At 38.5% G+C, this 27,556-nt stretch overlaps 3 protein-coding genes across 3 annotated transcripts; all 3 read left to right on the forward strand.

The window, feature by feature from the left end:
* Window positions 1–5,186: 5,186 nt before the first annotated feature.
* LOC103945461 (STE20/SPS1-related proline-alanine-rich protein kinase) lies at window positions 5,187–15,404 on the forward strand. Its single transcript, XM_018647010.2, has 21 exons — window positions 5,187–5,774; window positions 6,232–6,486; window positions 7,080–7,204; window positions 7,338–7,382; window positions 7,489–7,570; window positions 7,662–7,730; window positions 7,824–7,994; window positions 8,089–8,154; window positions 9,198–9,266; window positions 9,427–9,549; window positions 9,648–9,715; window positions 9,877–10,104; window positions 11,320–11,435; window positions 12,466–12,560; window positions 12,632–12,688; window positions 13,966–14,124; window positions 14,202–14,250; window positions 14,335–14,393; window positions 15,047–15,108; window positions 15,193–15,251; window positions 15,322–15,404. The coding sequence occupies exons 1-20, from the start codon at window positions 5,610–5,612 to the stop codon at window positions 15,242–15,244; spliced, it is 2,115 nt and encodes a 704-aa protein (XP_018502526.2). The 5' UTR covers window positions 5,187–5,609; the 3' UTR covers window positions 15,245–15,251; window positions 15,322–15,404.
* A 7,329-nt stretch (window positions 15,405–22,733) lies between these two features.
* LOC125477061 (cell division cycle protein 48 homolog) lies at window positions 22,734–23,835 on the forward strand. Its single transcript, XM_048583828.1, has 2 exons — window positions 22,734–22,969; window positions 23,070–23,835. Exons 1-2 carry the CDS (start codon window positions 22,734–22,736, stop codon window positions 23,833–23,835), a joined length of 1,002 nt encoding a protein of 333 aa, XP_048439785.1.
* Window positions 23,836–26,067: 2,232 nt separating this feature from the next.
* LOC103960269 (fasciclin-like arabinogalactan protein 8) lies at window positions 26,068–27,405 on the forward strand. The gene has a single exon (XM_009372714.2). It carries the CDS (start codon window positions 26,068–26,070, stop codon window positions 27,403–27,405), a length of 1,338 nt encoding a protein of 445 aa, XP_009370989.2.
* The last annotated feature ends 151 nt before the right edge of the window (window positions 27,406–27,556 follow it).

The following is a 27,556-nucleotide window of genomic DNA, read 5'->3' on the forward strand; positions in this document are numbered from 1 at the left end:
ACCACATGACTAAAAACCATTGGACCGAGCCATAACCTCCATAGCGAAAGCCAGGGAAGCCCTAGTTACCCGAGAAGGAGTTGCAAATGCTTCAAATCTACAAGAGCCACAAACACTCGGACAACCACCTTCATGAAACACAACCAACACACTTAATAAATCATGGTTTGATTAAACCAAACTAGAAAGAGATGTTGGATAAGTTGTTATGAGAAAAGAAAATGGAAGCGAGGTGAGGCATGAGGGCAAGTTGGCAAATGGGTGAAATGGAAAAGAATGAAATAGAGGGTGGATTGGGCGGGGGCGGGGGTGGAGGGTGGGGGTGGGGAGGAGGACGACAGAAAGAGGAGATGAGGATGTTTTAGGGAAGGAGAAGGTGTTTGCAACCTACCCCAAGCGGTAGCTAGGGTCGTCGGCTGTGAAATTCTAGACCTAGGGGCTTTTTCTTGGAGGAGAAGAGAGGGTCACAGCTCGGGCTTAGAGAGAGATTGTGTGGGTAAATATATACTATATAATGGTAAAGTTCATCTTTAATAAGAAAGTGTGTTTAAATAACAGATAGTTTCATTGCTATTTAGGATTATATTCTTCTTAATTTGTAAGTGAGGTTTTAGATTTATCACTCATGGATAGTGAGTTTAATATCAAATCATTATATTGCCTTTTGTGTGGCACCCATAATGCAAATATAATGTCACATAAAACAGAAGAAAAAAAAGTTAGCATCACTAGTGCAAAAGACTTGTAGCTCAAGTAGTTAAACGCATTATGAATAGTTTATGGACTTAAGAGAAACTAGTGGAAGGTGTAAAGAGCCGCTAAGAGAAGCGACACTTCCATGTAGAAAAAAAGCAGATGATTGTGCGGGTCGACAACAATATTTGTCATAATCAACCCATGAACAATGGCTATAGGGTAATGGGGGTTGATTGGGTGTGTATGATTGAATCCTTGTTGGATTGCCCACATATCTTTAGGAATGGAGAATCAAATCATAATGTAGTTTTAAAGAATGAGTGGTGAGATGTGTGCCACATCGTGAACCATTCCTAGTGAATAAGCATACGGCAGAGCGTGCAGGAGAGATGAGTCTTCATGGGTATATATAGCATAGACGACTTGGAGTAAAGAAATACGATGATTGTAGATAATAGATCCTTAAAGATTTATTTGGTAGATACCCAAACTAGGGTATTTATAGTGGTCTTGAGAGTCATTGTAGGAAAAGTAATCCAATTGTAAACTCGTGGTTGGAGTTCCAAATGAGTAGCTTTAAAAAGTTGAATGTGTGGCAGAATGTGCCAATTTTTTTTATATTCTTGAAAGGATTTAGATGCCTTAGGAGATAGTTTGCTATTGCATTTTTTGGCTTCTACTTAGTTTAATCTAATGCAAGGTTCTAAAAAACGTTAGGCGCTAGTCGGGCGGCGGGTTAGGCGGGCGCCTAGGCGGCCTAGATGGATTTAGATAAATTTCTTGTATATCTTGTAAATAAGTGCATATTGACACTTACAAAAAATTAAACTTGTATGAAATTCATAGATAAGATAATAAAAAAATAATAAAATGCAAAAATAGTATCCAACAAGTCCAAAATTTAAAAACACATTAAGCATATATGCCATATAACCATAGTGAGGAGTATTGTAGGATGACACATGTACAATAAGTTCACAATTTAAAACCACACAAAATGCAAAATAGGAGGAAATAAGGAAACATAGTAATGTAGATATAATTTTTTTTTTTTTTTTTTTAGTTTCAAAAAAAATAAAAAATAAAAAATCCTCCTAGCCGTCTAGCTCGCCTAGAGCCCAGCCGATTTTTCCAACAAATTCGCAAGAAAACGCTTCGGGTCACCACCGCTCAACACCTAGGCTGCCGCCTAGGCCGTTTTTGAGAACATTGATCTAAAGTAAATTGAAGTAATCATCCTTTGTTTCCTTTCATGGAATGGGTTTTAGTCAGCCAACTTTCCAGAGTTAACCAACTTCGAATAATGAACCAAGAAGTCTAACACGAATAAGTTTAGAGGCCAAAGCACTAATCTACTTTCTTCATAATTTTGCCTGAGAAATTATTACTTCTAAACTAGTGTTTACAACGTTTTTCAATGCGATGTTCAGAGTACCATCTTTATCTGACGACACGCCGGATGCCAATAGTAAATCTATTTCTTCGAAGCTTGCTTTTGTTGTGGACTGGAGTGGGGTCCACGAGGGCCACGTAAGCATATACGGAGGAACTAACAAAAATTGTGATAAATGTATGACATTGAAATGAAAAAGTAAATGTATGAGATTGAAATGTTTTAAAGATGTTGTATTGTAACAACCCTTCTCGGAATTTACGGAATGGAAGGGCATTTTCATAATTCCACTTTGGGTTGAAAAATATTTTGAAATGGTTACTATTTGGGTCTTAAATGGTGTGCCCAAGGGGGCCCACTTCTTTTGGCTTTGTCTCCTCACCTCGGCCCACTCTCATTCTCCTTTCTCTTCCCGTATCTTTCTCCAAAAACATTCTCAGCTATCTCTCTCTCCCTCCACACAACTCTTGGACCTCTCTTTCATCTCTCTTCTCCAAGAATCACACTCAGCCGACGACCACCACACATCATCCTCTATGGCGAGCACCACATACCAACCACCCTTCTCTAGCCCTCTCTTACACTCTCGAAATTGGAATGGAGATGCACGAATCACTGAGTTACTATGCGATGGCGCAACTCCAGCAAGTTCCTTATCTTTTCGACGATTGGTAAACCTCGGGACACTTGAAATCTCTTCATTTTCGTCCTTGTGGCCTAATTCTAACTTAGATTATGTATTTGGGACGACGAGTTTACACGGAGATACCATGGTACAATCTCAGCGTCAAGGCACTCCTACATCTGCATCTTCAAGTCCTCTCAGTGTAGGACCCATCTCTTTGTTCATTCAATTTTATATTATTCATTTTTAGTGTCTAGGATTAGTTGTATGCTCTGAACATATTCCATAATTGCATAATCATTGTATTTAGATTTATAAGTATTGTTTATATTTATTATTTCTCATGCATCCTAATATGGCTTTGTCATCTTCGGATGTCGGCCATTACGTGCCTGTCCTGATGTTTGGAGAATATCAGGGTCGGGCGTGTCATGTGTAAAGTTGTAATTAAACACAAATCCGAGAGGTAAAATAGTAATTTACCCTTGGATTATTTATGCTTGCGTCATCCATCACGCTTCCGCACATGCGTACTAAAGTAGTCCACAACCCAACAGTTGTATTGGTGCCATGGTTAATTGACAAAATGGACGTTACTCGTTGTTGGGATGTGTTTTTCGTTGCATATTTTGATTTGCAAGAATTTTCATAAATATTTATATTTATTTTATTGTTCTAAAATTTATTGTAAAAGTTAAAATAATTAGAAGCATGAACAAAAATATATTTTCTTGGAAATTAACAAGTAAAAACTAGACTAGTATGTTCATAGTTTCAGTTAATTATAGACATGATTAAACTTGTTTTTTGCCATGATCAACTAGTATTTTTTCATACTTGTGTGTATTTTATCATGTTAAAGAAGTCCGGAAAGATGAAAAAGAAAATAGAATTTTCGTGTCAAAAATTGTTGAAAATTTAGGTTAATTGTAGCCTAGGGCTTCCCCCTTGCCATCAATTTTTGGTGGAGGCTATGGGGTGTCCCCTCCTAGGGCTACTGTAATTGTTGGATAAATTTTAGGGTCCGGTCTAACAAGAATTCCCATTACTAAATTGGTAAATCCTTCTAAATTATGACACACAAAGAAACTTAATAAAATTAAGATTCCTGAAATTTTATTTGGATTATAATTCCATATTAATCTAAGTATTTAATTCTCAATATCATTGAGAAATATTATCGTCAACACTCATTCATTAGCTACCATGCATGGTTTAAATTAATTAAAATACTATTTGTACCTATTTAAATATAAATTTTGGAACACATTGTTTTTTAAGAAGATGCATATCTAGAATATCTATTTTTAGAGATAAATATATCGAATACAACTCGTGTAAGATTGAGAACCATCTAGCAAGATTCATATATATATATATATATAAAAAAAATCTGTTTTACGTTTAAAAAAAAAAAAAAAAATATATATATATATATATATATATATATATATATATGCGCCTTTGAATTTAAACATCTATGCTATCACGGGGACCAAAAGCTGCCAATACATGACAAAACATACAATCACAGGAATGCCGCCAAGTGCTTTCCCACACAACTTTTTCACTTCACAGGGCCCATGAACAACGTAGTCCATTCCTACCAAAGGGGCAATTGTAGCAAACCCTCGAGAATGGTCCATGAATCTTTTAGAGTAAATTGACTAAATTCATTTTGCCATTGAAGAGAGGTTTTGAAGAATAAAGAAGTTAGATTCGGGATGACTCTCCATTCAAGATGACCTAAAACATTGTTAAATCTCGAAGACGACCTTTGTTGCTTGAGTTGTGTAAGTTTGAAATCCAAGAATATTCAAATCGTGATAACAACTAACCCAGCAGGATTCTCTTTGGATTCTTTTGATGAAGATTCTGAAGATCCGTGAATCGTGTCCTATCATCGTATATCGTGTAGTTAGTTTTTATCAAGCATTGTTTGAATTTAGTTGTTAAATAAAAATATTTAAATTCGACGAGAATCAGATTCGAATTTCAATTCACAAGTTCATAGAGGAGAGAGCACAACCCCACACCTACCACCAAACGTCCTAGAGGAGAGAGTTTTGTGCCGAGGAAGGGAGGCAGATTGTCTCCACTCCTCTTTGGGTGCTTTTCCCATTCATTTCTATTTTGTGCAGTCACGGTTAAGTTACGTTAATATTTTATATTAATATTTTTTTATAAAGATAATAAGTAAAAAAATAATACGAATATAAAATGTTGACGTAACTTAAGCGTGACTGCACAATTAAAAAGTGTTGGAAATTACACTCGCGGACAGACAATCTACCTCCCCGAGGAAGGCAAGGAAACTGCACGTACGGTCGGCTTATATGAAACCGAAGGAAAACAAAAAGTCAAAACAAACAAATATGACTAAGACACGTGGAGGTTGAAAAAGTAAAATGTGGAGAAAAAGGGGAAGAAAAGCAAAATTGAAAGATTGACTGTGCTTAACAAACAAGTGGCGGCCTGGCGGGATTCCTGCATACAAAGTTACAAACGTCTCCTCTCTCTCCCTCTTTCTCTCTGTCTTCTCCAGTTTTAGCGGCGACCCGGTACCTTCGTGACTTCTTCCATAATTCCCATTTCTTTCTCTCTTCCCAAAAATCATCAAATTTTGAAGAAAAAGAAAAAAAAAAATTCCTGGGCTCTGCTTTTAATTTCTCTTTTTGTTTTCTCACGAGAAACCGTTTGATTACAGCAACAACAACTCATGTGACCGCCATTAAGGCTCTCTCGGTCGAGATATTTCCTGGTCTGCATTCAGCCCCCATCTTCTTCTTCTCTGTACGCCGCACAATGAGCTACTGCGGCTGCTGCGATTTCGTTTGATCCAAACAAACCAGAAAAGGAAGGATTTTTTGGGTGTAATTTGTGGTGTGATTGGGGATGGAGAAGGAGAAGAAGAAGTATCCGATAGGACCGGAGCACTACATTCTGTATGAAGAGGTCGGGCAAGGCGTCAGCGCTTCCGTTCACCGTGCTCTCTGTAAGCCCTTCGAGGAGGTTGTCGCCATCAAGATCCTCGATTTCGAACGCGACAATTGTGATCTGGTACTCCCAGTTTTCAATTCTTCATTTTGTTTGCAATTTTATTTTATTTATTTTTATGTATTAGTCGGTTTCATTTGGTAATTTGATTGGTAAAAAGCCTAAGAAGGCAATGCGGCCAGCTTTTTGTATATTGAATTTTTACAATTCTGTGAAAATTTGCAAAAGGCTATCGAGAACGGATTCAATTTTTACGAATAGCAGCTAATTTCAGCTTCCGTTTTTGGTTTTGGAATTTGAGTTGTATTGGTACTTAGAGAAGTTCATGTGGTGGTGCTACTGTACATAATTTTTGAGAATACGGACATTTAGTTCCGGTTTATTTATATTTTCCATGACCCCATTCGAAATTACTCAAGTTATCATGTGTTTTTTGCTTAGATTGTTCAATCCCATGATTTTTGTTTCCATGGTGGTATTGGTTTTTGAGCATTGTCTTGTGTATTGTTGCTTTCTACAGAACAACATTTATCGGGAATCGCAAACAATGATCCTCGTCGACCATGCTAATGTCCTCAAATCGCATTGTTCCTTTGTTAGTGATCATAATCTGTGGGTTGTCATGCCATTCATGGCTGGGGGTTCTTGTCTTCACATTCTGAAGGCAGCATACCCAGATGGTTTTGAGGAAGTTGTTATAGCCACTATATTACGTGAGATTTTGAAAGGTCTAGAGTATCTTCATCATCATGGCCACATTCATCGAGATGTCAAAGTAAGTATGTTAACATTCAGCATCATTCAAATATTTTTATGTTGCGTCGCAGGCCTAGGTGGACAAATCAGCAAATTGTTTCTTTGTTGTATTGTCTGGAACTTGTTATATCTTTTAGGGTATGGTAACTAGTTTTAATAATACTGTCATTTGACTGTCTGTGTACTGTATTCGCTGTTAAAATCTCATATCTGAAGACGGTTGCCCTTTTTTTTTTTCCACTTAAATATCCTTCCACTCTTTAAGACTTTTCATCCAAAACTTTTTATGGTCATTTTACAACTGGATCAGTGTTGTCAAAAAGTCACTTACAATAATTTGTAGGTTGCTCGAGTCATGTCAAACAGAGCCTTTCCAATCGAAAACACATTCTTGATCCCTCTTACCCCATATTCAGTAGGGTATTGAGTCTAGTGACAATTCTTATGCATAAATATTTCACTTCTGTACATTCTGTGGAATTGCATGTTTGCTATACACCGGAATAGTTGTACTGGCAACCACTATTGTTTTTATTTATTTAGTGCATCTATAATACGGTTGGGCACCTTTAATTCCTTTACTCTTCTTTGTCTTATAAATACTTCTCATAGGCTGGAAATATTCTCATTGACTCACGTGGTGCAATCAAGCTTGGAGACTTTGGTGTTTCTGCTTGCCTTTTTGATTCAGGTGATAGGCAGCGTATGAGAAATACATTTGTGGGAACGCCTTGCTGGTATGCTATTTTTAACATTTAGCTAAGAAAATTAATTTTTACCATCCAAACAGCATAAGCTTGATTCCTCAGTCTTACTTTTCTTATTACTTTGTGTTGTTTAATCAACAGGTTTTATATCTTTGTCTTGTAGGATGGCACCAGAGGTTATGGAGCAATTACATGGTTATGATTTCAAGTGAGTTTGTTTTTTGTAAACTTATTGTTATCTTTTCTGCTTCTTTTTATGAAAACAAAATTCTTAAGCATCATAGAGTTAATTTTTGGTTGTCATATTCGTGCAGGGCGGATATCTGGTCTTTTGGTATAACCGCATTGGAGCTTGCCCATGGTCATGCTCCTTTCTCAAAGTATCCTCCAATGAAGGTGTATATCAAATGACACTGTATCCTTTTGTGAGCAACTTTTCGATCATTATCAGATCATTGAACAAAATGCAAATCTTATATGTTTATAGGTACTGCTGATGACCTTGCAAAATGCACCACCTGGTCTTGATTATGAAAGGGATAGGAAGTTTTCTAAGGTATGACAACAATTTGTATTGAGTTTCCTCTGATATTGTAGTTTTCACACCTCCGATATTGTAGTTTTCACAAGGACATGTCTTTTTCTTAAGTCCTTTAAGCAGATGATTGCTAGTTGCTTGGTAAAGGATCCTTCAAAACGACCTTCTGCTAAGAAGTTGTTGAAGAATTCCTTCTTCAAGCAAGCTCGGTCGAATGATTATATCTCACGAACACTTCTGGAGGGCCTGCCTGCTCTTGGTGATCGCATCAAGGAATTAAAGGTAGCAATTCATATCCGACTCTCAACACTTATTCATTTTCATGCTATAGTTATGGGTTTTATGTACTTAACATCACATGTTTATCCTATGATAGCGAAAGGAAGAGTATATGCTTGCACAAAAGAAGATGCCAGATGGACAAATGGAGGAACTATCACAGGCAGGAATCTTCTCTCTTTAATCAATAAGAATGTTGCTGATATTTTGATAAAAAAAAACTGGTACTGTGATTATTCTGTTTTGTTTTGCTTGCTTTTATTAAGATAAGATACTTAACGAAGGTCACTTAAAATCATGCATTCAATAAATTTTTATTGCTGCAAGTAAATTGGTTTGCAGTTTAAAGTCAGTAAAATTTTTCGTTACTTAGATTTACATTTGAGGTTAGATACCATTAGAACATACCATTTCGTTCTAAACAGAATCTTAGGAAAAATTAGGCATTTGTCAGCTGAAAATTGTAGGAAGTATCTGATAGGGTGTGGAGGAGCGATTAAGAGAAGCTACCCTCATCAGATACTCATTGGTTGCCATGGGAAATGTAACGAAGGATACACAACCCATAACCAGCATTGCCTTCGTCATAATCTTTGCATTGCCTCGTTAATCTAGTCGCGTGGTGAATCATTGATGACATCCCTTCTTCCGTATTCTTTTTAATTCACAAAATCTATTCATTATTTTATCTGAACCTGGATGAAATTTCCTGTTCTGTCTCTACCGACAAATGGAATGGAGACATAAGATACAATATGATCTTCCTATCATAGGGGCTAGTTTCACCCCATAATGGCAATGTGAAGGTGCAACTCTCCCCCTAAATTGGTGTTCGATTTTACCCTCCCCCAATATTGATTCTCGAATAAACATGCATATGGTAAATGTATATTTCATTTAGTAGTAACTGTAACTGTTAACAGATGCTAATTTCCTTTCTGACATATTTATATTCCTAAACAGCTTCGATAATTAAATCTTGTACAGACAAATCCAGTTTGCTCTGTAATTTTCTATTGTTGTGTGGTAATGGGTTCCAGTTGATCCTGCTTTTTGTTCCCTTTTTGTTTCTTTTTGGCTCTTAAATCTATTAAATCTACTGATTTAAACCTGCAAAAGGATCAATGGAGTTAGGATTTTTGATATTTAATAATCCTTAGTTTTTTACTTATTAATTAGTTCTCATTTTAAAAAGTTATATTGCAGAATGAATATAAAAGAGGAATTAGTGGTTGGAACTTCAACCTTGATGACATGAAGGCTCAAGCTTCCCTGGTAATTGTCCATCTTGATTCTTCACATATTTTTATTTATATGATTCCTAAAAAAATATAATGATGAAATCTAATATGGTCTAAAATATGCTATTTTTCATTTTATTGTCAGAAGCAACAAAAATTCATTTCTTTCTCAATTTACGTTTTCTTTCTATCAGATTCAGGATGTTGATGACCCTGTACCTGATAACAATCAGACAGGGAGTTCGACTTCTCTGTCTGCTCTTGATGCGCAACTAAAGCCATCACTCTGTCGAAACTTAGAACCAGTTGCAGATATGGTATTTATCAAATTGGCTGGACATTTATGGTAGTTTGAAGCACATGCATACATATCATAATAGCTGTTTCTGGTTACTCATGGATTAATGTTTCACAGGAAGACAATGATGTGACTCGGAACCAACAAGCTACTGCATACGTTAACACAGCTTTATATGATGCCAAGTATTTCATCTGTGATATCTGTTTTTAATATGTTTTGCTAATATTTAGCTTTACTTTTTCAAGTCTTGATTCCCAAAACACAAAAAAGGTGTTGTATAAATGATTAATACCTGTAGATCCATATTTTGATTATTTATGTTGTAGCACTTTTTATCTACCAGGTTTAGAAGTGACAAATCTGATGATGATTCTAGCATTGCCAGTCCTAGCCATGAACCACTTACTTCACCTTGTCATGATGATCGTACTGAACGGGGTGAAAATCCCAATGGAGATAATATTGGGAAACTTATGGAGGCGACAGCTTTGAATTCTCAACATAAAAGGCAGTGCTCATCAGGCAGCAGTGGTTTACCAGAAGTTAGTGATCCTCTTGTTAAAGGAGACAGGTATGCCATTTAATTGACACTATAATGTCTCTGACTGAATCAGTTAGCCTTTAAACTTGTGATTAGCATATCATGATTCCAACAAGATAGTTCCAGGGAGAAAAATAACTTGTCAACACTCCATTCTTTTTTTCCGGATTCCTGGTGAAATTGGTCTGACATGGCCGTTCATTGGACATTTACATGTGGCAAACGTGAGAATTATCCTGATAAACTAGACACATGAATAAATCAGAAATTCAATAAAAAATGGAGGTCATCAAGTGGAACAAAGTAATATGAAATGTATGCATGGAAGGTCTCTGTAAACTTCCAAATGTTACAATATTTCACAAGTTCTCTATAGAACTATATTGCTTTACTTTCCCTTGAAATCCAAACTCCATTTGAAGTTTCCCCTATGGTTTTGGAGTTGTAGCAGATTGGTTAAGCCGTCTTCAGACTAAATTTCCAAGATGAACATGATTGTTGATATGAACGCCAGTTTTAAGTGATTGTTTAGCTTGCATTTGTGAGCAAAGTGTCATATCGTCTGATGTGCCACTTATAATTTAGAATCTCATGGCTTGAAATCTGTTCACAGAAGAAGAATGCTAATGTAACTTAAGACCATCGTTTTCTTGTGTGAATTGGTGATGTTTGATAGAGTTCTGTTAATAATAAACCGGAAAGTAATGGAGGGAATTACAAAAAAAACTTAAAGGAACTATTGAGATAAAAGATATGTTTTTTTTTCCTCTTTGTGTGACGAAGTTCTTACTAATGATGCAACGCAAGAAAGTTCTGTTTTCTTTGATTTTTCCAGAGAATGGTCCAGAATCCAGATTATTGGTAAGTGGGTTTTAGGTCCAGAATCCAGGTTCTTGGTATGTGGGTTTTAGGTTTGTGGAAAAAATAAATTTGTTAGCATGCGGATATGATATTTGAGTTTCCAATCTCTGCTGTCTTACTAGGTAACTGTCTTAGGGGGGAAAGTTCTCCTAAGAAAAAAAGTACTCTTCAATTGCATACATGATGAAAACTCATCTATTATGTAACTAGCAGCAGTAGCTCATTCTTCATATCTGTTTGTCTGCTTAGCGTTTGTTTCAGACTGAAGTTATGATTATTCTTGATGAACTTCACTTTGAATTTTCAATTTTCCATGGTATTTCTTTTCGTTTTTTTATTCTTTTTGTCTTTGCCGAAGTTAACTTAAATTACTGGAATCTCCAGTGATAAATTGCAAAATCATCAGCCCCAAAGTAATTCAAAGGGAAATGCGGCAGTAGTTCCACAACTAGCAGATGACGTGCTTACTGAAGTTCCTCCTAAAGCATCTAAGTCACCAGGCATGTTCTGATATTATAGCTATCCCTGGATTTATTGATCGTTGTCTCCATGAAAAACAATTTCTCCATTTTTTTTTTTGGAATTCATCTATGTATGTGTGTGTGCGCGCGCGTGCATGTTGTGGTCAAGTAATTGATGCTCAGTTTATAGGTCAGATATGGGTGAAGACGCATAGTGGATGAGCTGCATCTTGGTCCAATAATTAACAATAAATCCAAAATTTTATCAAGATATAATGAATTTGAGGGAAATGATTTTAGAGGAAATTCCTTTCTGAAACAGAAAGAGAGTTTCTTGGGAGATGGAGGGGGAGGGAGATAGAAATGACATAAAGCGGGATTGGGGCCTAGGGGATGGAAGGCTTGTTGAGGGAAACTTAATTGGGTTGGAGGTGATAGGTTTTGTTATTTTTCGTTCTTGAGAGGATGCATTTAAGTGGAGGTTTTGAAGGCCTATTGGCTTGGTGGCCAATAGATTTTTTGTTGTTGAGAAAGTTGACTTGGTTCTTTAACCTGTGAGGTATCCCTTTTCAGTCTCTTGAGTAGGAGTGATTGCTTATATGTTGTAAGGTATTGCCAGGGCCTGATTGTCCTATGGTTTCCTTTTGCAATATGATGAAGGAAGGTTCTCTTTTTGTGATATGATGGAGAAAGGTGTTATGGTGTGAGGAACTTTGTAATCAATTGGTGGTAAATGTAGATTAGTGAAGGTTAGTGATAACAACCTGCCAGTTTGGGTTCAGGTATTTCTAAAGTATTAGTTTATGATCTGTCGTATCCATGGTGAGAGGTTTTGGTGATTAAGTTTAGATGCTCTTGTAACTACATTGAGAGGGAGACGTGCTTCTTGTGGCCAATAAAGTGGTGGAAGATTATAGAAGGTCAGAGAATGTGGGACTGCATTAGATTGTGTTGAGGAAAAGGCCTTAAGAATGTTAAGCATTTAATTAAAGATCATAGACAAGAACCATGTTTTTTTTCTGATCTCAGGTGAACTCTGCCTTATTAACTGATGAAGTTATTCATGCAGCTCACAGTGGTGAACTCGATGAGAAAGCAAAGGCACCAGTTGTACAGCAGAAAGGACGTTTTAAAGTCACATCTGAGAATCATGACTCAGAAAAGGTGGGTTTTATAATGCTGGGTTTAGTGTTTTCTTCATGTGAACTCTGTGGATAACTTATCTTTTCTTTCAGGTGGTTCCGGCTCCTATTCTGCAAAAGAGTCACAGCTTGCAGGTTTGTAGTTCTGAGGTTAGCACAATTGTGCCAAAGTGCCTATTTAATTTTTTCTGCTAGCCTCTTGTCTGAGAATTCAATTACCTTACCTGCATTAGTAGATATAAGAAATTTGAGAAAACTTTACATGGCACATCTATCAAGGTGTCATTTTTGTAAGTCCTTTGTTTAGTGTCTTTATGGTGCATTAGTAGTGTTTAAGTAGTAGCATTCTTGTGCTCGAGTAGTTCATTGGTACTTTATTGTCCTTGACTCCTTGTATTACATTTTTAACAATTGAGTCTAATGTTCCTTGGTATTTTGAAATTCCTTATCCAAACATAGGGTTGGTGAAAGTTCCTAGTCATTCAGAAAACCCTTGGTGGCTAGAAGTGGAAAGACAAAGCTTTCTGAAAATATCATTAGTGATAAATCGATCATGCTGACCGTTTTGATCATAGAATGCTAGGCATGCCTCAACTACTCAGTTTTCTAGATATTGTTTTGATTTATTAAAAGCATCATCACGCTTACCATTTAGAGTTGAGTATAATCTCACTTGTCAAATGACTTGATGGTAATTGCACCCAAAAACCTTTGATAAACGATTAAAAGACATAAGCTTGTTTTCACATGAATGTAATTCTCTAATGGTTTGCTCTGTCAAGAATCAAATATTACCATTCCATAAAAGAACAAAAACTATAAAACGGTACCTTGGACCAAATTTTTTGGTCTTAAGATTTGATGAATTGATTGCATGTTTCTCTGAGTCTCTATTTTCCTTTGTGAGACATTTCTTAATTTTTTTAGTATGATTGTCACGTAATGTCGGCCTTCACAACACTTAGGAAATAATCTGCAGTATCAGTTTTTTGACCATCATGATTATTTCGGACCTAGGTCCAGCCAGGAATTCTTTAGAGATATGTACAGAAACTTATGGCATGTTTACTTACATGGAATGGGTATTGGAATTATTACCAATTCTTGATTTAATGGAGTTTACTAAAACATGGGCGTTGGAATCATTGAAATTCCTGATTTCACCACGTGTTACTAACACACATGGAATTAAAAGATGGTTTCCTTATTAATATCCATAATCCAATACCTGAAAAACCAAGAATCCTATCATCTCTGGGTGCTTGTTGATCCCATTCCCATTCCTTCTTTCCCTTCCTTGATGCTTGGTGACCGTACGGCTATGAAAACATCTTGTCTGATATATTGTGAATTTATATCCTAAGCGCATAAGATTATATTTATTAACTTTTACTGAATGTCTTACAGCACTTTTACCGGTTATGTAGGTGATTAGCTTCAATCCTGCAAATCCTCTACAATCAGCTCTTCCATCACCCCTACCTTCACCTCTAACATCACCTTCTGATGCTACCGCACCAGCTCTTTCTGGCTACTCTCTTTTTCCAATGTTAAACTCTATTTTGCAGACAAATATTATTCAGAGGGTATGTGTTAGCAAATACTTTTGGCTTATTTATGTTTCATATATGATAGAAATTTATTCGTCATTTCTTCTTAACAGGAGAGTATTTTAAGTTTAATGAAGCAAGTTGCTAATGGCGATTTCACAGGTTCAAGCAATTATTGCTCTTTCAGTTTTAGAATTTTATTCAATTTAGATGATCCTAACGTATTGTTGTAAAACCTTACTCCAGCCAACCGTGCAAGTGATGTAGGATCCACCCAGGCTACTAATGGTTCGGAGAAATCATTGGTATGTTATAAAGAGTTTCATTTCTATGCTATTCCTTCCAAACAAACTATTCCGGCTCCAAATTTAGTTGCTATTTATCAAGTTTCCATCTATTCTTAGGATAAGTTGCCAATGGATTCATAGAATACTAAATTACATATATCTTGTATGAGCAAGTACGAATGCCAAGAATGAGTTGAACTAGAACTTGTTCAATGATATGACATAGCACTAAAAATTCGAAATGCTGATGGTCTCGCTTTGTAGAGTGCTATTTGTTTTGTTATGTTGGGGCAATGGGGTTAATGAACTTTCACAATTACATTTGAAAGTTAGCAAAAATGTTTCAGGTTCTAAAATGTATTATAATTATGTCAAAAGTTCACCCTCTGTAAGTTCAACTTTCTCATTCTTAGATACCACAGATAGCTTAGAATCTTCAGCTTTGTGTTTGCTCCATGACTCTGAAATGTTGCTAGCTATGGAATTGCGAGTCCACGCAGGATTCTTAAGTTGTTGGCAGCATGATAAAGATACTAGTGAAAAATTTGCGTTCGAATGAGAAACCTTCTGCTTAGGCTGATATGCCGTTGCTATTAGTCTTTTATGAGTTTACTTTTAAAGCGTTGGGTGATTTTTTTCATAAACATAAAGTGGCATGTCTGTTCTTGCAGCCTCAAGCAGCTCGAGAGAGGGAAACCGAGTTACTCAATGAAATAACTGAGCTGCAGAGGAGGTCAAAATAGCAACCAACACACGCCGTGCCTAATTATTATGTTTATTTTGCTAGTAATCTTAGACTCTTTTTGTGCATATGTAGGCTCATGTCTGCGCAAGATGAGCTTCAAAAGTTGAAAGTAGATACTGCTTAAAACTCAGGTTATTATCTGATATCCTGTTGCTCAAAAGTTTTTGTTACGGATATCAGATTCTAACATACCAGTTTCAGGTGTGATTTCATTATCCAACTGGCGCTTGGATGATGTACGGAAGTTCTTCGAACGCAACAATACTGACAAATCTACGAAGAAGGAAAAAAAATTTGACTGATGTTGTATCGTTAAAGATAAGAAGCTAAGTTTACTTGTTAAGGTGATGATAAAATTATTTTTATAGGTTTCCAACTAATGCAGCTTCAGTAATAAGTTAGTCATGTTATTTTCTTCATGCTCTGCTTGTAATTTGTATATATAGATTTAGTTGTCTGCCATATTTCTGCTCAACTATGTTGCATTTGTTTTTCCCTTATTATTTATTTAATTTATTTTTATTGAAGTTAATCCTGCATCTTCTACCTAACTGCCGTTGTGCTTCATCTGTAATAAGTATTTTCTACCTCGACCCCTGAAAGTAATCGTTCATCGTCGCTCGACTCGACTTTTGAAAGTAACCGTTCATCTTCACCCGCTATGCGCGAGGATTAAATTGACCCGAAAACATGTTTGATTTTGTGAATTAATGTATCGAGTACTTTGATTGTGAGCTAGTGTATGTTTTTGGTACTTTAGGGAATAGAAAGATGCATGTAATGTATTGTTTAGGGTTTAAGGAGGGAGACAACATTGCAACGGACTTCTAGTTTAAGTGGTCACCTGAGCTACTGTGTCGGAATATTGCACCATGGCTAGCCACGACCTTAAAGTTTCCTAGTTTCACGAGCTCGTTTGAGGGACATCTTGTGGTCGTGTTGTTGTGGATTTCAATTCGATTACATAATATATTTATTCTTTAATATTGTATTTGCTAAAAATTAGACAAATTCGTAATATCCGACATTGTATTTTAAGAAACCACTAAAATGACATTTGATTTAGTTGTCAAGGGTTTTGGATTTGAGTAATTTTTTCAAACCACCGAAATATTTTGTAAAGTTAGCCTCGTAAGGGCTCCTCTCTTTTTAAGTGAGTTAAAATTAAAAATTTAAAACAACATTCTTTCATAACAAGAAAAGGAGTTTATTAATAAAAAAGAAAAAATTAGATTAGGAGACATTTTTTTAAAACAAATTACGGTAATTACCTTTCCTGTTTAGGAACCTTTCCTAATTAACAAAAGACAAACCAGAGACTCCATAGGAAACCTTTTCCTAATACTACAAGCAGTTGTTAACCTCGGCTTATAAATATCACAACCCCTACGTGCTTTGCTCTCACTACTATTCTCCAATCTGCAATCCAATCTCAACTGCTCTCTCTACGTTGTGTGTTCCTTAGTCTCCGCTGTCACGATGCTCGCGGATAAACCAGAATGTTCTGACAGTAAGGGAATGACGAGGGACTTCAGTACGGCGTTACTTGAGCGCAAGAAGGCTGCCAACCGGCTTCTTGTGGATGACGCTGTCCACGACAACAACTCAGTCGTAGCGCTGCACCGGGACACTATGGAAAAGCTCCAGCTCTTTTCCGGCAACACGGTCTTGATCAAGGGAAAGAAAAGGAGGGACACTATCTGCGTTGTTGTTGCTGATGATACATGTGACGAACCAAAGATAAGGATCAACAAGGTTGTCAGGAGCAACCTGAGGGTTATGCTTGGGGACGTTGTTTCGGTTCATTAATGCGCTGATATAAAGTATGGAAGGCGCGTCCACATTCTTCCTGTGGACGACAGTATTGAAGGGGTCACTGGAAATCTGTTTGATGCATATTTGAAACCTTATTTCTTCGAGGATTTCCGCCCGGTGAGGAAGGGTGATCTCTTCCTTGTGAGAGGAGGACTGAGGACTCTAGAGTTCAAGGTTGTTGAAACCGACCCTCCTGAGTGTAGAAGTTTACAGAATTAAGAGAGAGAGCGATTGCAATTGTTAAAGAAAGAATGATTCTCATTAACTTCATCTGCAGGATACAAGGGATATATATGTGTACATAAAATATCTAATCAAATGCTGAGTCATCATCAATACTTTAGCTTAACAGCTAAGCTAAGTGCTAATCCAGTGCCTTATGCTCATTCTAGTCTGGTGGTCCTTCACTATCCTTAATACACCCCCTCAAGCTGAAGGAAGGGGATCGAACTGAGAGCTTGAAGCGAAGTTGTTCAAATCTGTCTGCAGGTAAGGACTTAGTGAATATATCTGCAATTTGAAGCAATGAAGCCACATGATGAACATGAACATGGCCCAGAAGAACTTTTTCTCTAATGTAGTGATAATCAATCTCTATATGTTTTGTGCGGGCATGAAAAACCGGGTTGAAGGCTAGAGCAATGGCACTTTTGTTGTCACAGAAAATACGTGGAGTTTGAAGAAGAGGAAAGGAGATATCTTGCAGGATTTTGCAAACCCAGCTAAGCTCGGCAGCAGTATGAGCCAGTGAGCGATACTCTGCCTCAGTAGATGACCGAGCTATTGTGCTTTGTTTCTTGGCACTCCAAGAGATGAGATTAGGACCCAAAAACACACAATATCCACTAGTGGAACGTCTGTCCACAGGGCATCCTGCCCAATCAGCATCCGTCCATGCTGTGAGAACTTGCTTGCCTTTAGTAAACCATAAACCTGAGTCAAGAGTACCCTTCAAGTAGCGAAGAATCCGTTTAACAGCCTGCAAGTGAATCGTGCGAGGACTATGCATGTATTGGCATACTTGATTTACTGCAAAGGCCAAATTAGGTCGTGTCCATGTGAGATATTGGAGAGCACCAACAGTGGATCGATAAGAAGAAGGATTAGGGAGAAGGGTACCAGAGTGATCCAATTTGGTGGAACTAACAGGAGTAGTACAGGGTTTGACCCCAAGCATATCAGTTTTCTTGAGTAAATCCAGAGCATATTTGGATTGATTGAGAAGTAAACCTTTGGCAGACATGTGAACTTCAATGCCGAGAAAATAGTGGATATCACCCAAGTCTTTGACAGGAAATAGAGATTACAGTTTGGAGATAATGGACTAACAGACTGGAGTGGAACTCCCAGTGATGATAATGTCATCAACATAGACCAGTATGAAAGTGATGTGAGAACCTTTCTGAAAAAAAAGACTAGGATTAGAGGGTGATGATGAGAAACCCAAGGAAATAAGGACACTGTAAAGAGCTTCATACCAAACTCTGGGAGCTTGTTTAAGGCCATAGAGAGACTGTTTGAGTTTACAAACATGTTGAGGTTTAGATTGATCCACAAAACCAGGAGGTTGAACCATGTATACATCCTCTTTAAGAGAGCCATTCAGGAAAGCATTGCTCACATCCAACTGATGCACAAACCAATCATGAGTTACAGCAATAGACAAGAGAATTCGGATGGTGGTTGGTTTAGCTACGGGGCTAAATGTCTCAGAAAAATCAAGGCCTTCTTGTTGATGGAACCCCTTAGCAACCAACCGAGCCTTATACCTCTCAATGGAGCCATCAGCTTTGTGTTTGACTTTAAACACCCATTTGCAACCAACTAGATTGTAACTGGGATGAGAAGGTACTAACTCCCAAGTACCAGTGGTTTGAAGAGCTGCAAACTCATCTGCCATTGCTTGGACCCAATGAGGATTCTTAGAAGCTTGATGATAAGTGGTAGGTGGAGAAGGAATAGTGGTGAGGTGGTCAACAGATGGTGGAAGAGGGTGTTTAGTGGCTGTAAAGACTTTGGGCTTGGTGATGCCAGATTTGGCTCGGGTAATCATGGGATGGTGATTAACAGGAATAGCAGAAGGAGAGTGGGCTATTGGTGAAGAAAAGGGAGGAGGTTGGGTTGCAGGTGATGGTACCGAGATAGGTGAAGGGGTAGGGATGGGTGGAGGGGGAGATGGAGAAGTGGGAAGAGGTATAGTGAGAGAAATAGGATTGGGAAATGTAGGAGGAATAGGGGGAGAGGACTGAAGTAAGAGGGAAACCTGGGATTGTTTGAAAGGAAAAGAGGTTTCATCAAACACCACATGTCTCGAAATATAAAGCTTATTGGTGACAGGATCGAGGCATCGATACCCACTGTGGTTTAGGCTATATCCCAAGAAAACACAAAGCTTACTCTTGGGGGCCAATTTACTAGAAGAATAGGGTTGTAGCCACGGATAACATGCACAGCCAAATGTCTTCAAGGTGTGATATTTTGGTGAAGCTTTGAATAACAATTCCCAAGGACTAACAGAAGAAGTCTGAGGGGGCAGCCGATTGATCAAATAAACAGCAGTCTGAAATGCTTCAATCCAGTACTGAGATGGTAAACCACTCTGAGATAGCAATGTTTTACCCATTTCAACGACATGCCTATGTTTCCGTTCTGCACATCCATTCTGCTCAGGAGTGTGGGGACAACTTAATTGATGAGTGATACCATTAGCATTGAAGAAATTTTGCAAAGTAGCACTTAAGAACTCACCCCCTGAATCGGACCTGATACATTGAATCTTACTAGCAAAAAGTGTTTGAACTTTCATAACAAAAGTCTGAAGAACAGAACACACATCAGATTTGTAATGCAGTGGATATAACCAGCTGTACTTAGTAAAATCATCCACTAGAATTAGGTAATATCGATATCCAGTACAAGAAGGGGTGGGAGAAGGACCCCATACATCAGTGTAGACAAGATGAAATGGCCGAGTGGAAGTACAAGGCAAAGTAGAAAATGACAATTTAGAGGCCTTCCCCATTTGACAATCTAAGCAAAACGACTTCTGAGATACTGGACCAACAACAGACAATTGACCTTTATTTACTACTTTATGTAGAGCTAAACTAGAGGGGTGTCCAAGTCTTCTGTGCCATGTAGTGATGTCAGCTTTAGCAATCATTAAGGCATGAGGCGAAATGGCAATACCAGAAATACCATTGGAAGCATTCCAGTAGAAAGGGTACAGACCACCTTCACTGGGGCCCTGGAAAAGCATCATCCCAGTGCTTAGATCCTTGATGTAGAAACCAAATGGATCAAAGGTTAGGGAACACCAATTGTCATACACAAATTTATATACGGACAGGAGATTATGAAAGGCCTGAGGTACTAAGAGCACATCATGAAGTTGAAACACAGCATTAGGAGTGTTAATTAAAGCGTGGCCATTATGAGAAATACACAGACCTTTTCCATTACCAACAAGAAGCTGGTCAGGGCCATTGTAGGGCATAGCAGAATTGAGAGACGCTGGATCAGGAGTGACATGATGTGTAGCGCCACTATCAGTAATCCAATAACTTGGAGTAGAAGAACCAGTCATAGCAGTCAAACCCATAGGAGGAGGATGTTGAGAAGCAAACTGAGAGAGACGACTACAATAGAGAGCAGAATGGCCATATTGATTGCATAGTTGACATGGCATGGAACGACCAGAGAGAGCTGAAGAATGTCCCGACTGAAAATTGCCAGAATTTTGGCCAGTATTTCCAGAAAAGGAGGAACGAGAGGGAGCAGAACCAAGAATACCTCCAGAGTTGTTGTTTGGGCGATTTGGACCAGGAGTACGATGCTGAGGAAAACGATTACGATTCTGATAGTAATTACGATTCTGATTCTGGTATCTTCCTTTAGAACCTCCCCGAAATGAGGTTAGATTCGAAGATCCCTGTTGAGCAGCATAAGCATGAAATGGTGCAACAGTAGAAGAAGAAGATGCGCGAGTTTTGCGTTTCTGAAGAGAGATCTCCTTGCTGAGTAAGAGGCCATGGAGTTCATCACCATTCACAGACTCAGTTCTTGTTTCAATCGAATCAACAAACGATTCGTACTCATCAGGAAGACCAGCAAGAATATAAGCAACCAGATCAGAATCAGAAATCGGTTCTCCAGCAGCAGCAAGTTTATCAGAGACATCCTTAATAGAGTTCAGATAATCAGTCATGGAAGCATCACCTTTCTGAATGGTCTGGATCTTAGAGCGAAGACTGTGAACATGAGTGCGCGACGCTCCGGCGAAACGGCGTTCAAGAGACTGCCACAACGAGTGAGAATCTTCCATTCCAATAGTCAGGGGAAGAAGATCTTCAGCAACGGTGGAGTTGATCCAGATCGTTAGGATCTGATCACGTTCACATCACAAGTCATGTGCAGGATTGAGAATTTGAGATCCAGATGAATCACGAACAAACGGAGGAGGGCAAGGATCATCCTTAGTGATAAGGCCAAAAAGCTTGAACCGCTTAAGAACGGGAAGAAATAAGCTGCGCCAGGTGATGTAGTTCTGACGATTGAGTTTCGTCGGAACCATTCCAGCAATATTTTGGACAGTAATCGTCGCAATCGATGGAGGTACAGTGTTTGAGATCTCACCAAGAGGATGAGGACCAGAAGATGTAGCAGGAGAAGTGGAATCAGAGGAATTAAGAGTGGCCGCCATAGAAAGACAGACAAATTGCGCAGATGAAATGAGGAAAAATTAGGTAAGACGTGTTTGGGAGACAAGAAAATGCAAGAATTTCAAGAAAGTGGAAGCGGAGGATCGACGTCGGTGGACTCCGGCGAAGATACCATGTAGAAGTTTACAGAATTAAGAGAGAGAGAGAGATTGCAATTGTTAAAGAAAGAATGATTCTCATTAACTTCATCTGCAGGATACAAGGGATATATATGTGTACATAAAATATTTAATCAAATGCTGAGTCATCATCAATACTTTAGCTTAACAGCTAAGCTAAGTGCTAATCTAGTGCCTTATGCTCATTCTAGTCTGGTGGTCCTTCACTATCCTTAATATTGAGTACTGTGTGGTTGCTCTCGACACTGAAATCTTCTGTGAAGGGGAACCTGTGAGAAGGGAGGATGAGGAAAGAATGTTAAATGAGGTTGGCTATGATGACGTCGATGGAGTGAGGAAACAGATGGCTTAGATTCGCGAATTGGTGGAGCTGGCACTGAGGCATCCTCAACTGTTTAAATCAATTGGTGTGAAGCTGCCAAAGGGCATTCTGCTATATGGATCTCCTGGCACCGGCAAGACTCTAATTGCCCGAGCTGTGGCTAATGAAACTGGGGCATTTTTTTTTTCTGCGTCAATGGACCAGAAATCATGTTGAAGATGGCGGGGGAGAGTGAAAGCAACCTCAGGAAAGCTTTTGAGGAAGCAAAGAAGAATGCACCATCCATTATCTTTATTGATGAGATTGACTCAATTGCTCCCAACAGAGAGAAGGCACATGGAGAAGTTGAGAGGAGGATTGTTTCCCAGCTCTTGACACTCATGGATGAACTCAAATCCCGTGCACATGTAATTATTATAGGGGCTACAAATCGTCCAAATAGCATTGATCCGGCTCTTAGAAGGTTTGGAAGATTTGATAAGGAAATTGATATTGGTGTGCCCGATGAAGTTGGACGTCTTGAGGTTCTGCACATTCATACCAAGAACATGAAGCTGGCTGAAGATGTTGATTTGGATAAGACAGCTAAGGACACGCATGGCTACTGAGGGTGCGCTTCAATGCATCAGAGAAAAGATGGATGTGATTGACTTAGAAGATGAGGAAATAAATGCCGAGAGTCTTAATTCAATTGCAGTTACAAACCAGCACCCGCAGACTGCTCTTAGCACTAGCAACCCTGCTGCTCTTCGTGAAACAGTTGTTGAAGTGCCGAATGTTAGTTGGGAAGATATTGGAGGTCTCGAGACTGTTAAGAAAGAACTTCAAGAGACGGTTCAATATCCTGTGAAGCATTCTGAGAAATTTGGAATGTCCCCCCTCAAAAGGAGTTCTTTTCTATGGCCCTCCGGGATGTGGCAAATCGCTTCTCGCCAAAGCTATTGCCAACGAGTGTCAAGTAAACTTTATCAGTATCAAGGGACCTGAATTGCTTACGATGTGGTTTGGAGAGAGTGAGGCCAATGTACATGAAATCTTTGACAAGGCCCGCGGATTTGCTACTTGTATCCTGTTCTGTGACGAACTTGATTCCATTGCAACTCAGAGAGGGAGTAGTGTAGGTGATGCTGGGGGTGCTGCCGATAGGGTTTTGAATAAACTCCTTACAGAAATGGATGGGATATCGGCAAAGAAAACTGTTTTCATCATTGGGGCCACCAACAGACCTGACATTATAGACCCTGCACTTTTGCGTCCAGGCCACCTGGATCAGTTGATTTACATCCCTCTCCCTAATGAGGAATCTCGCTATCAAATATTCAAGTCTTGCTTGAGGAAGTCCCCAGTTCCTAAAGATGTGGACATCAGAGCCCTTGCCGAGTACACCAAAGGATTTAGTGGTGCGGATATAACAAAAATATGCCAGCGTGCTTGCAAATATGCAATAAGAGAGAATATTGTGAAGGATATTGAGAGGGAGAGGATGAGAAATGAGAATCCTGAGGCAATGGAGGTGGATGCTGATGATGAAGTAGCAGAGATCAAGGCAGCTCATTTTGAGGAATCGATGAAGCATGCTCGTAGGAGTGTTAGTAATGCTGATATCCGCAAGTACCAGGCATTTGCGCAGACATTGCAGCAGTCAATAGCGTTTGGAACGGAGTTCAGGTTCACAGGCAGTGCTTCTGGGGGAGGCACTGCATACGACTCTTGCAACAGCTGCTTCAGGGGCTCATGAAGATGACCTTTACAATCAGTATAGTTTCATGAATTAAGTGTCTTTTTCGAGTTTGAATTCTAACTCTGCGTTTCGTGTTATATCCATACGTTTTGGAAGTTAGAACCGTGGAAGTGTCCTGTGTTTACCAAGTGTTGTACCCAAAATAACGATCATATATCTCAGAGATAAATTTGGAAGTGGTTTACAGCATAAAATGTGATTTTCTTTCTTTTCATTTCGTAAATTTGCTACAAATATTACTTGCTTCGATAAATCTCTGTGGTTTTTAATACACATGTAAGTGATTTTCCTTTAATCGCCTATCATGAACACTAATAGGACAGGACACCGGCAACGTAGAAAGCATACAAATATCCAGTATTATACACTTCAAAGGATTATTTGCATTAGCTTTTCTACACGCGAAAGACTTTTTTTACATCCTAGCGCGCTACGCATGGTGTACAAAGTTTTTTTTTTTTTTTTTTTTTCTTTTCCTTTTTACATTCGAGCATTGCTTAAAGACATTTGTATGAAATCATAGTCTTCAAGGTCCTTTCATAGCTGCCTTTTCTTCTACTACCTTGCCTTTCTTTGGTGGAAGCTTGCAAATGTCTAAAACCATAGAAGCAATAACATTTTGAGACAACTTGCTGGTTACATTCTTGCAACAGTTTCACCACCAGATTTGAGATTTTGCCTTCCCAAAGTGATGTTAAGCCAGTCGTTAACTTTGCAAATGATGGCTTGTGTGAGAACCTCCGGAGAGGATTGGTGGAAATACAAGTGTATATCTGCATGCACAAATGACTAAATTCAATGTTAATGATGATGTGCTTACTTTCATACGAGACTAACTAAAATTTTAAAATATTTATAGGAAATAACAAGTGAAGAAATATACCCTGCAGCCATGAGCCATGGTAGAGAAGCTAGCTCGATGATCCTCTTTCTATTCCCCTTGTCCTCCGATTTCTCCCATGCCACCCATTTTTGCAGTAAAATAAGGTTCTTAACTGATGTAAATTGGACTGTCACAGTTTACCTCTCGCTTTTGCCTTTTCCCTGCTACTTTTCCTCCACTTCTTCCTCCTCTCTCCTCAATAGAAGTACCGATTCTCTAGTTCTAAATTGGTAATCATCATCATAGGAAGAAACTATGAACAATGTATGACCACCTTCGTGCATTCCACAAGGAAGTATTTATAGAAAACATTCCGATAAAACCGATGTTGGGCCGTTGATTGGTCAACTATAGAGTCAAATTATTCATCGGTTTCACATGAAGTCACATAAATTAATCGAAACAACTCATGAAATATTTTTTAATATTTATGTCTTTTCACGTGACCGAATAATTCAAATAATTTTTTTATTAGAAAAAAAAAATCAAGAAATAGAAATTTCTAGTGAAATAATAAATGAACGGCAAAACCGATCAGTTTCCCACGTTAAAAATTGTTTTGACTTGTAGTATACTACCTTTGTATTGGCTTTTTATTATATTTCTTAGTATTATGCTTGAATTGTGAATTTTCATATGTATCAATGAAATTTTTTGTTCTTTAAATAAATTTTTTTTTATTTTTTATTTTCTTTGTATGAAGTGTCCCCTTGGTTCAGATTTCTGGTTCGCATCTCTATAGCACCATATCATATACCTAATTAGTTAATACTTTCTATTGAAGTTTTTTGGGTTCTTTAGAGAAAGGCGCTTGGAACTCCTATTTTCCAAACAAAAACCTACATATATTAAATATTCAAATAAAACCTAAAATTCAAATAGAATACCATGTAGACAAATATATAACCAATTATTACAACATATTTACAACTTATGCCACAAAACCCTAATTACTCTTGAATGTTCATTTACTGTTATGCCTGTGTTAATATAGTAGATGTGTTCAGCGTGGTTTGAGTTAACTATTTAACTGATGTACATATCTATTTTTAGAAGTTGAGTGCATGCCGGCGAATACATTGTCAAATGGGAATGACTTAATTTCCTACAAATTAAGGTTGAAATCAAATCAACACGACCAAGACCATCCATCTGTTCGTCCATTTTCAACCAAACAAAAACATTTTCCTGCAAATTTGGCGGCACGAAGACTTACTCTTCCTCAAACACATATAAATAAGTAGCCCTTGAATCCACTCAAAGGCACCTCAATCGATTTCATCATTGTTTGTTAATTCTCTTTGTTAATTCTGTAAGTCTCGATCGACATCGATCAATTGATCAAAATGTATTTGCTCGGAAGGTTCAAGTTTAGCACACCCATCACGTATCTCTTGCTCTCTTTCCTTTTCCTTTTCTTCTCTGCATTGTCGGCTTACAACATAACTGACGTTCTAAGCAAGTACCCCGACTTCAGCACCTTCAACGACTACCTCACCAAAACCCGAATCTGTAACCAGATCAATGAACACAGAATTCTGACCGTCCTCGCTGTCAATAATGCAGCCATGTCCTCTCTAGATGGAAAATCAGTGGACGTGATCAACAAGGTGATACGCATCCACGTCTTTCTGGACTACTTAACATTGAATAAGTTCAAGAGCTTGCCTACTTCACTGACCACCCAAGTGACCACGCTGCTTGAATCTCCTGACCAACAACGCTACCTGAACATCACAAATGGGGACTCCGTCTCAATTGTTTCCGCTGCTGGTTCTGCTGAAGTAGAGGTAGTTCGAGATATTTCTCCAGATGAAATTTATATGACATCCGTGGTGCAAGTCAGCAATGTTATTATGCCCTCAAGCTTAAGCATTTCTCCCTCGCCATCGCCATCATCACCTTCACCTTCTCCTTCGCCATCACCATCACCTTTGTCGTCACCTTCTCCATCCCCTTCCCCTTCATCTGCACCATCCCCATCCCCATCCCCTCCTCCTTCATCGTCATCCGGTCCTTATGACATCACCAATGTTCTAAATGACAACTCAGATTTCAACCTCTTCAGCACCTACCTGACTCAAACCCAAGTCGCTAACCAGATCAATGAACGCAAAACCATGACAATCTTTGCAGTGAACAACGGTGCCATGGCCTCTTTAGTCGACAAACCAATGGAGATTAAGAAAAAGGTGCTGAGCCTTCACGTTCTCATGGACTACTACACCGTCCAGAGTTTCCACAACTTGCCTAGTGCGCAGTCCATTCGAATAAACACGCTGTTCCAAGTTACCGACAACCCAAGTGGCCAACTAGGCTTCGTGAACGTCACAAATGGGAACTCAATCTCGGTTGTTGCAGCTGCCGGTTCTGACCAAGCAACGGTAGTTCGAGACGTTTCTAACAACAAAACTAATTACATATCCGTGGTGCAGATCAGTAACCTACTACTGCCTTCAGAATTAACTGCATCTTCTTCCAACCCAGGCAAGTCACGATCTGCCACGCCTGTCAAGGCTCCGTCTAGCAGTATTGCAGCCGCACCAAAGCTAGGCGACGCTCCAGCGCAGAGTCCAACTGCAGCTGCTCCAGCCCCGCATTCATCTGCACGTGCTTCCACTAATTCTCTGTTAACTATAATCTTTCTGTCCGCTTTGTCTCTGACTTCCGTGATGCTCATTTGAGTTGAAGTATTTCTTAATTTCCTCAAATAATGTCATCAAGTCTCAAAAATTAATGAAGCCCTCGATCAACAATTTTGAGTTTGTTTTCAAATATTTCTAGCAGAGGTATTTTTCTAATTGTAAAATTAAGAAGAAGAAGAAGAAGAAGAAG

This window comes from the organism of the source record quoted next, unplaced genomic scaffold, assembly GCF_019419815.1.
Source record: "Pyrus x bretschneideri cultivar Hongxiangsu unplaced genomic scaffold, Pyrus_bretschneideri_v1 Contig20, whole genome shotgun sequence".
Lineage (NCBI taxonomy): Eukaryota > Viridiplantae > Streptophyta > Magnoliopsida > Rosales > Rosaceae > Pyrus > Pyrus x bretschneideri.

Excerpts from the sequence above, each read along its gene's own strand:
- LOC103945461 (XM_018647010.2), top strand. The coding sequence starts at position 5,610 with ATGGAGAAGGAGAAGAAGAAGTATCCGATAGGACCGGAGCACTACATT. Across the intron at positions 5,775-6,231 it reads AACGCGACAATTGTGATCTG|AACAACATTTATCGGGAATC; the intron begins GTACTCCCAGTT and ends TGCTTTCTACAG. Across the intron at positions 11,436-12,465 it reads TAAAGCATCTAAGTCACCAG|CTCACAGTGGTGAACTCGAT; the intron begins GCATGTTCTGAT and ends TTATTCATGCAG.
- LOC125477061 (XM_048583828.1), top strand. The coding sequence starts at position 22,734 with ATGGATGTGATTGACTTAGAAGATGAGGAAATAAATGCCGAGAGTCTT. Across the intron at positions 22,970-23,069 it reads CATTCTGAGAAATTTGGAAT|TATCAAGGGACCTGAATTGC; the intron begins GTCCCCCCTCAA and ends AAACTTTATCAG.
- LOC103960269 (XM_009372714.2), top strand. The coding sequence starts at position 26,068 with ATGTATTTGCTCGGAAGGTTCAAGTTTAGCACACCCATCACGTATCTC.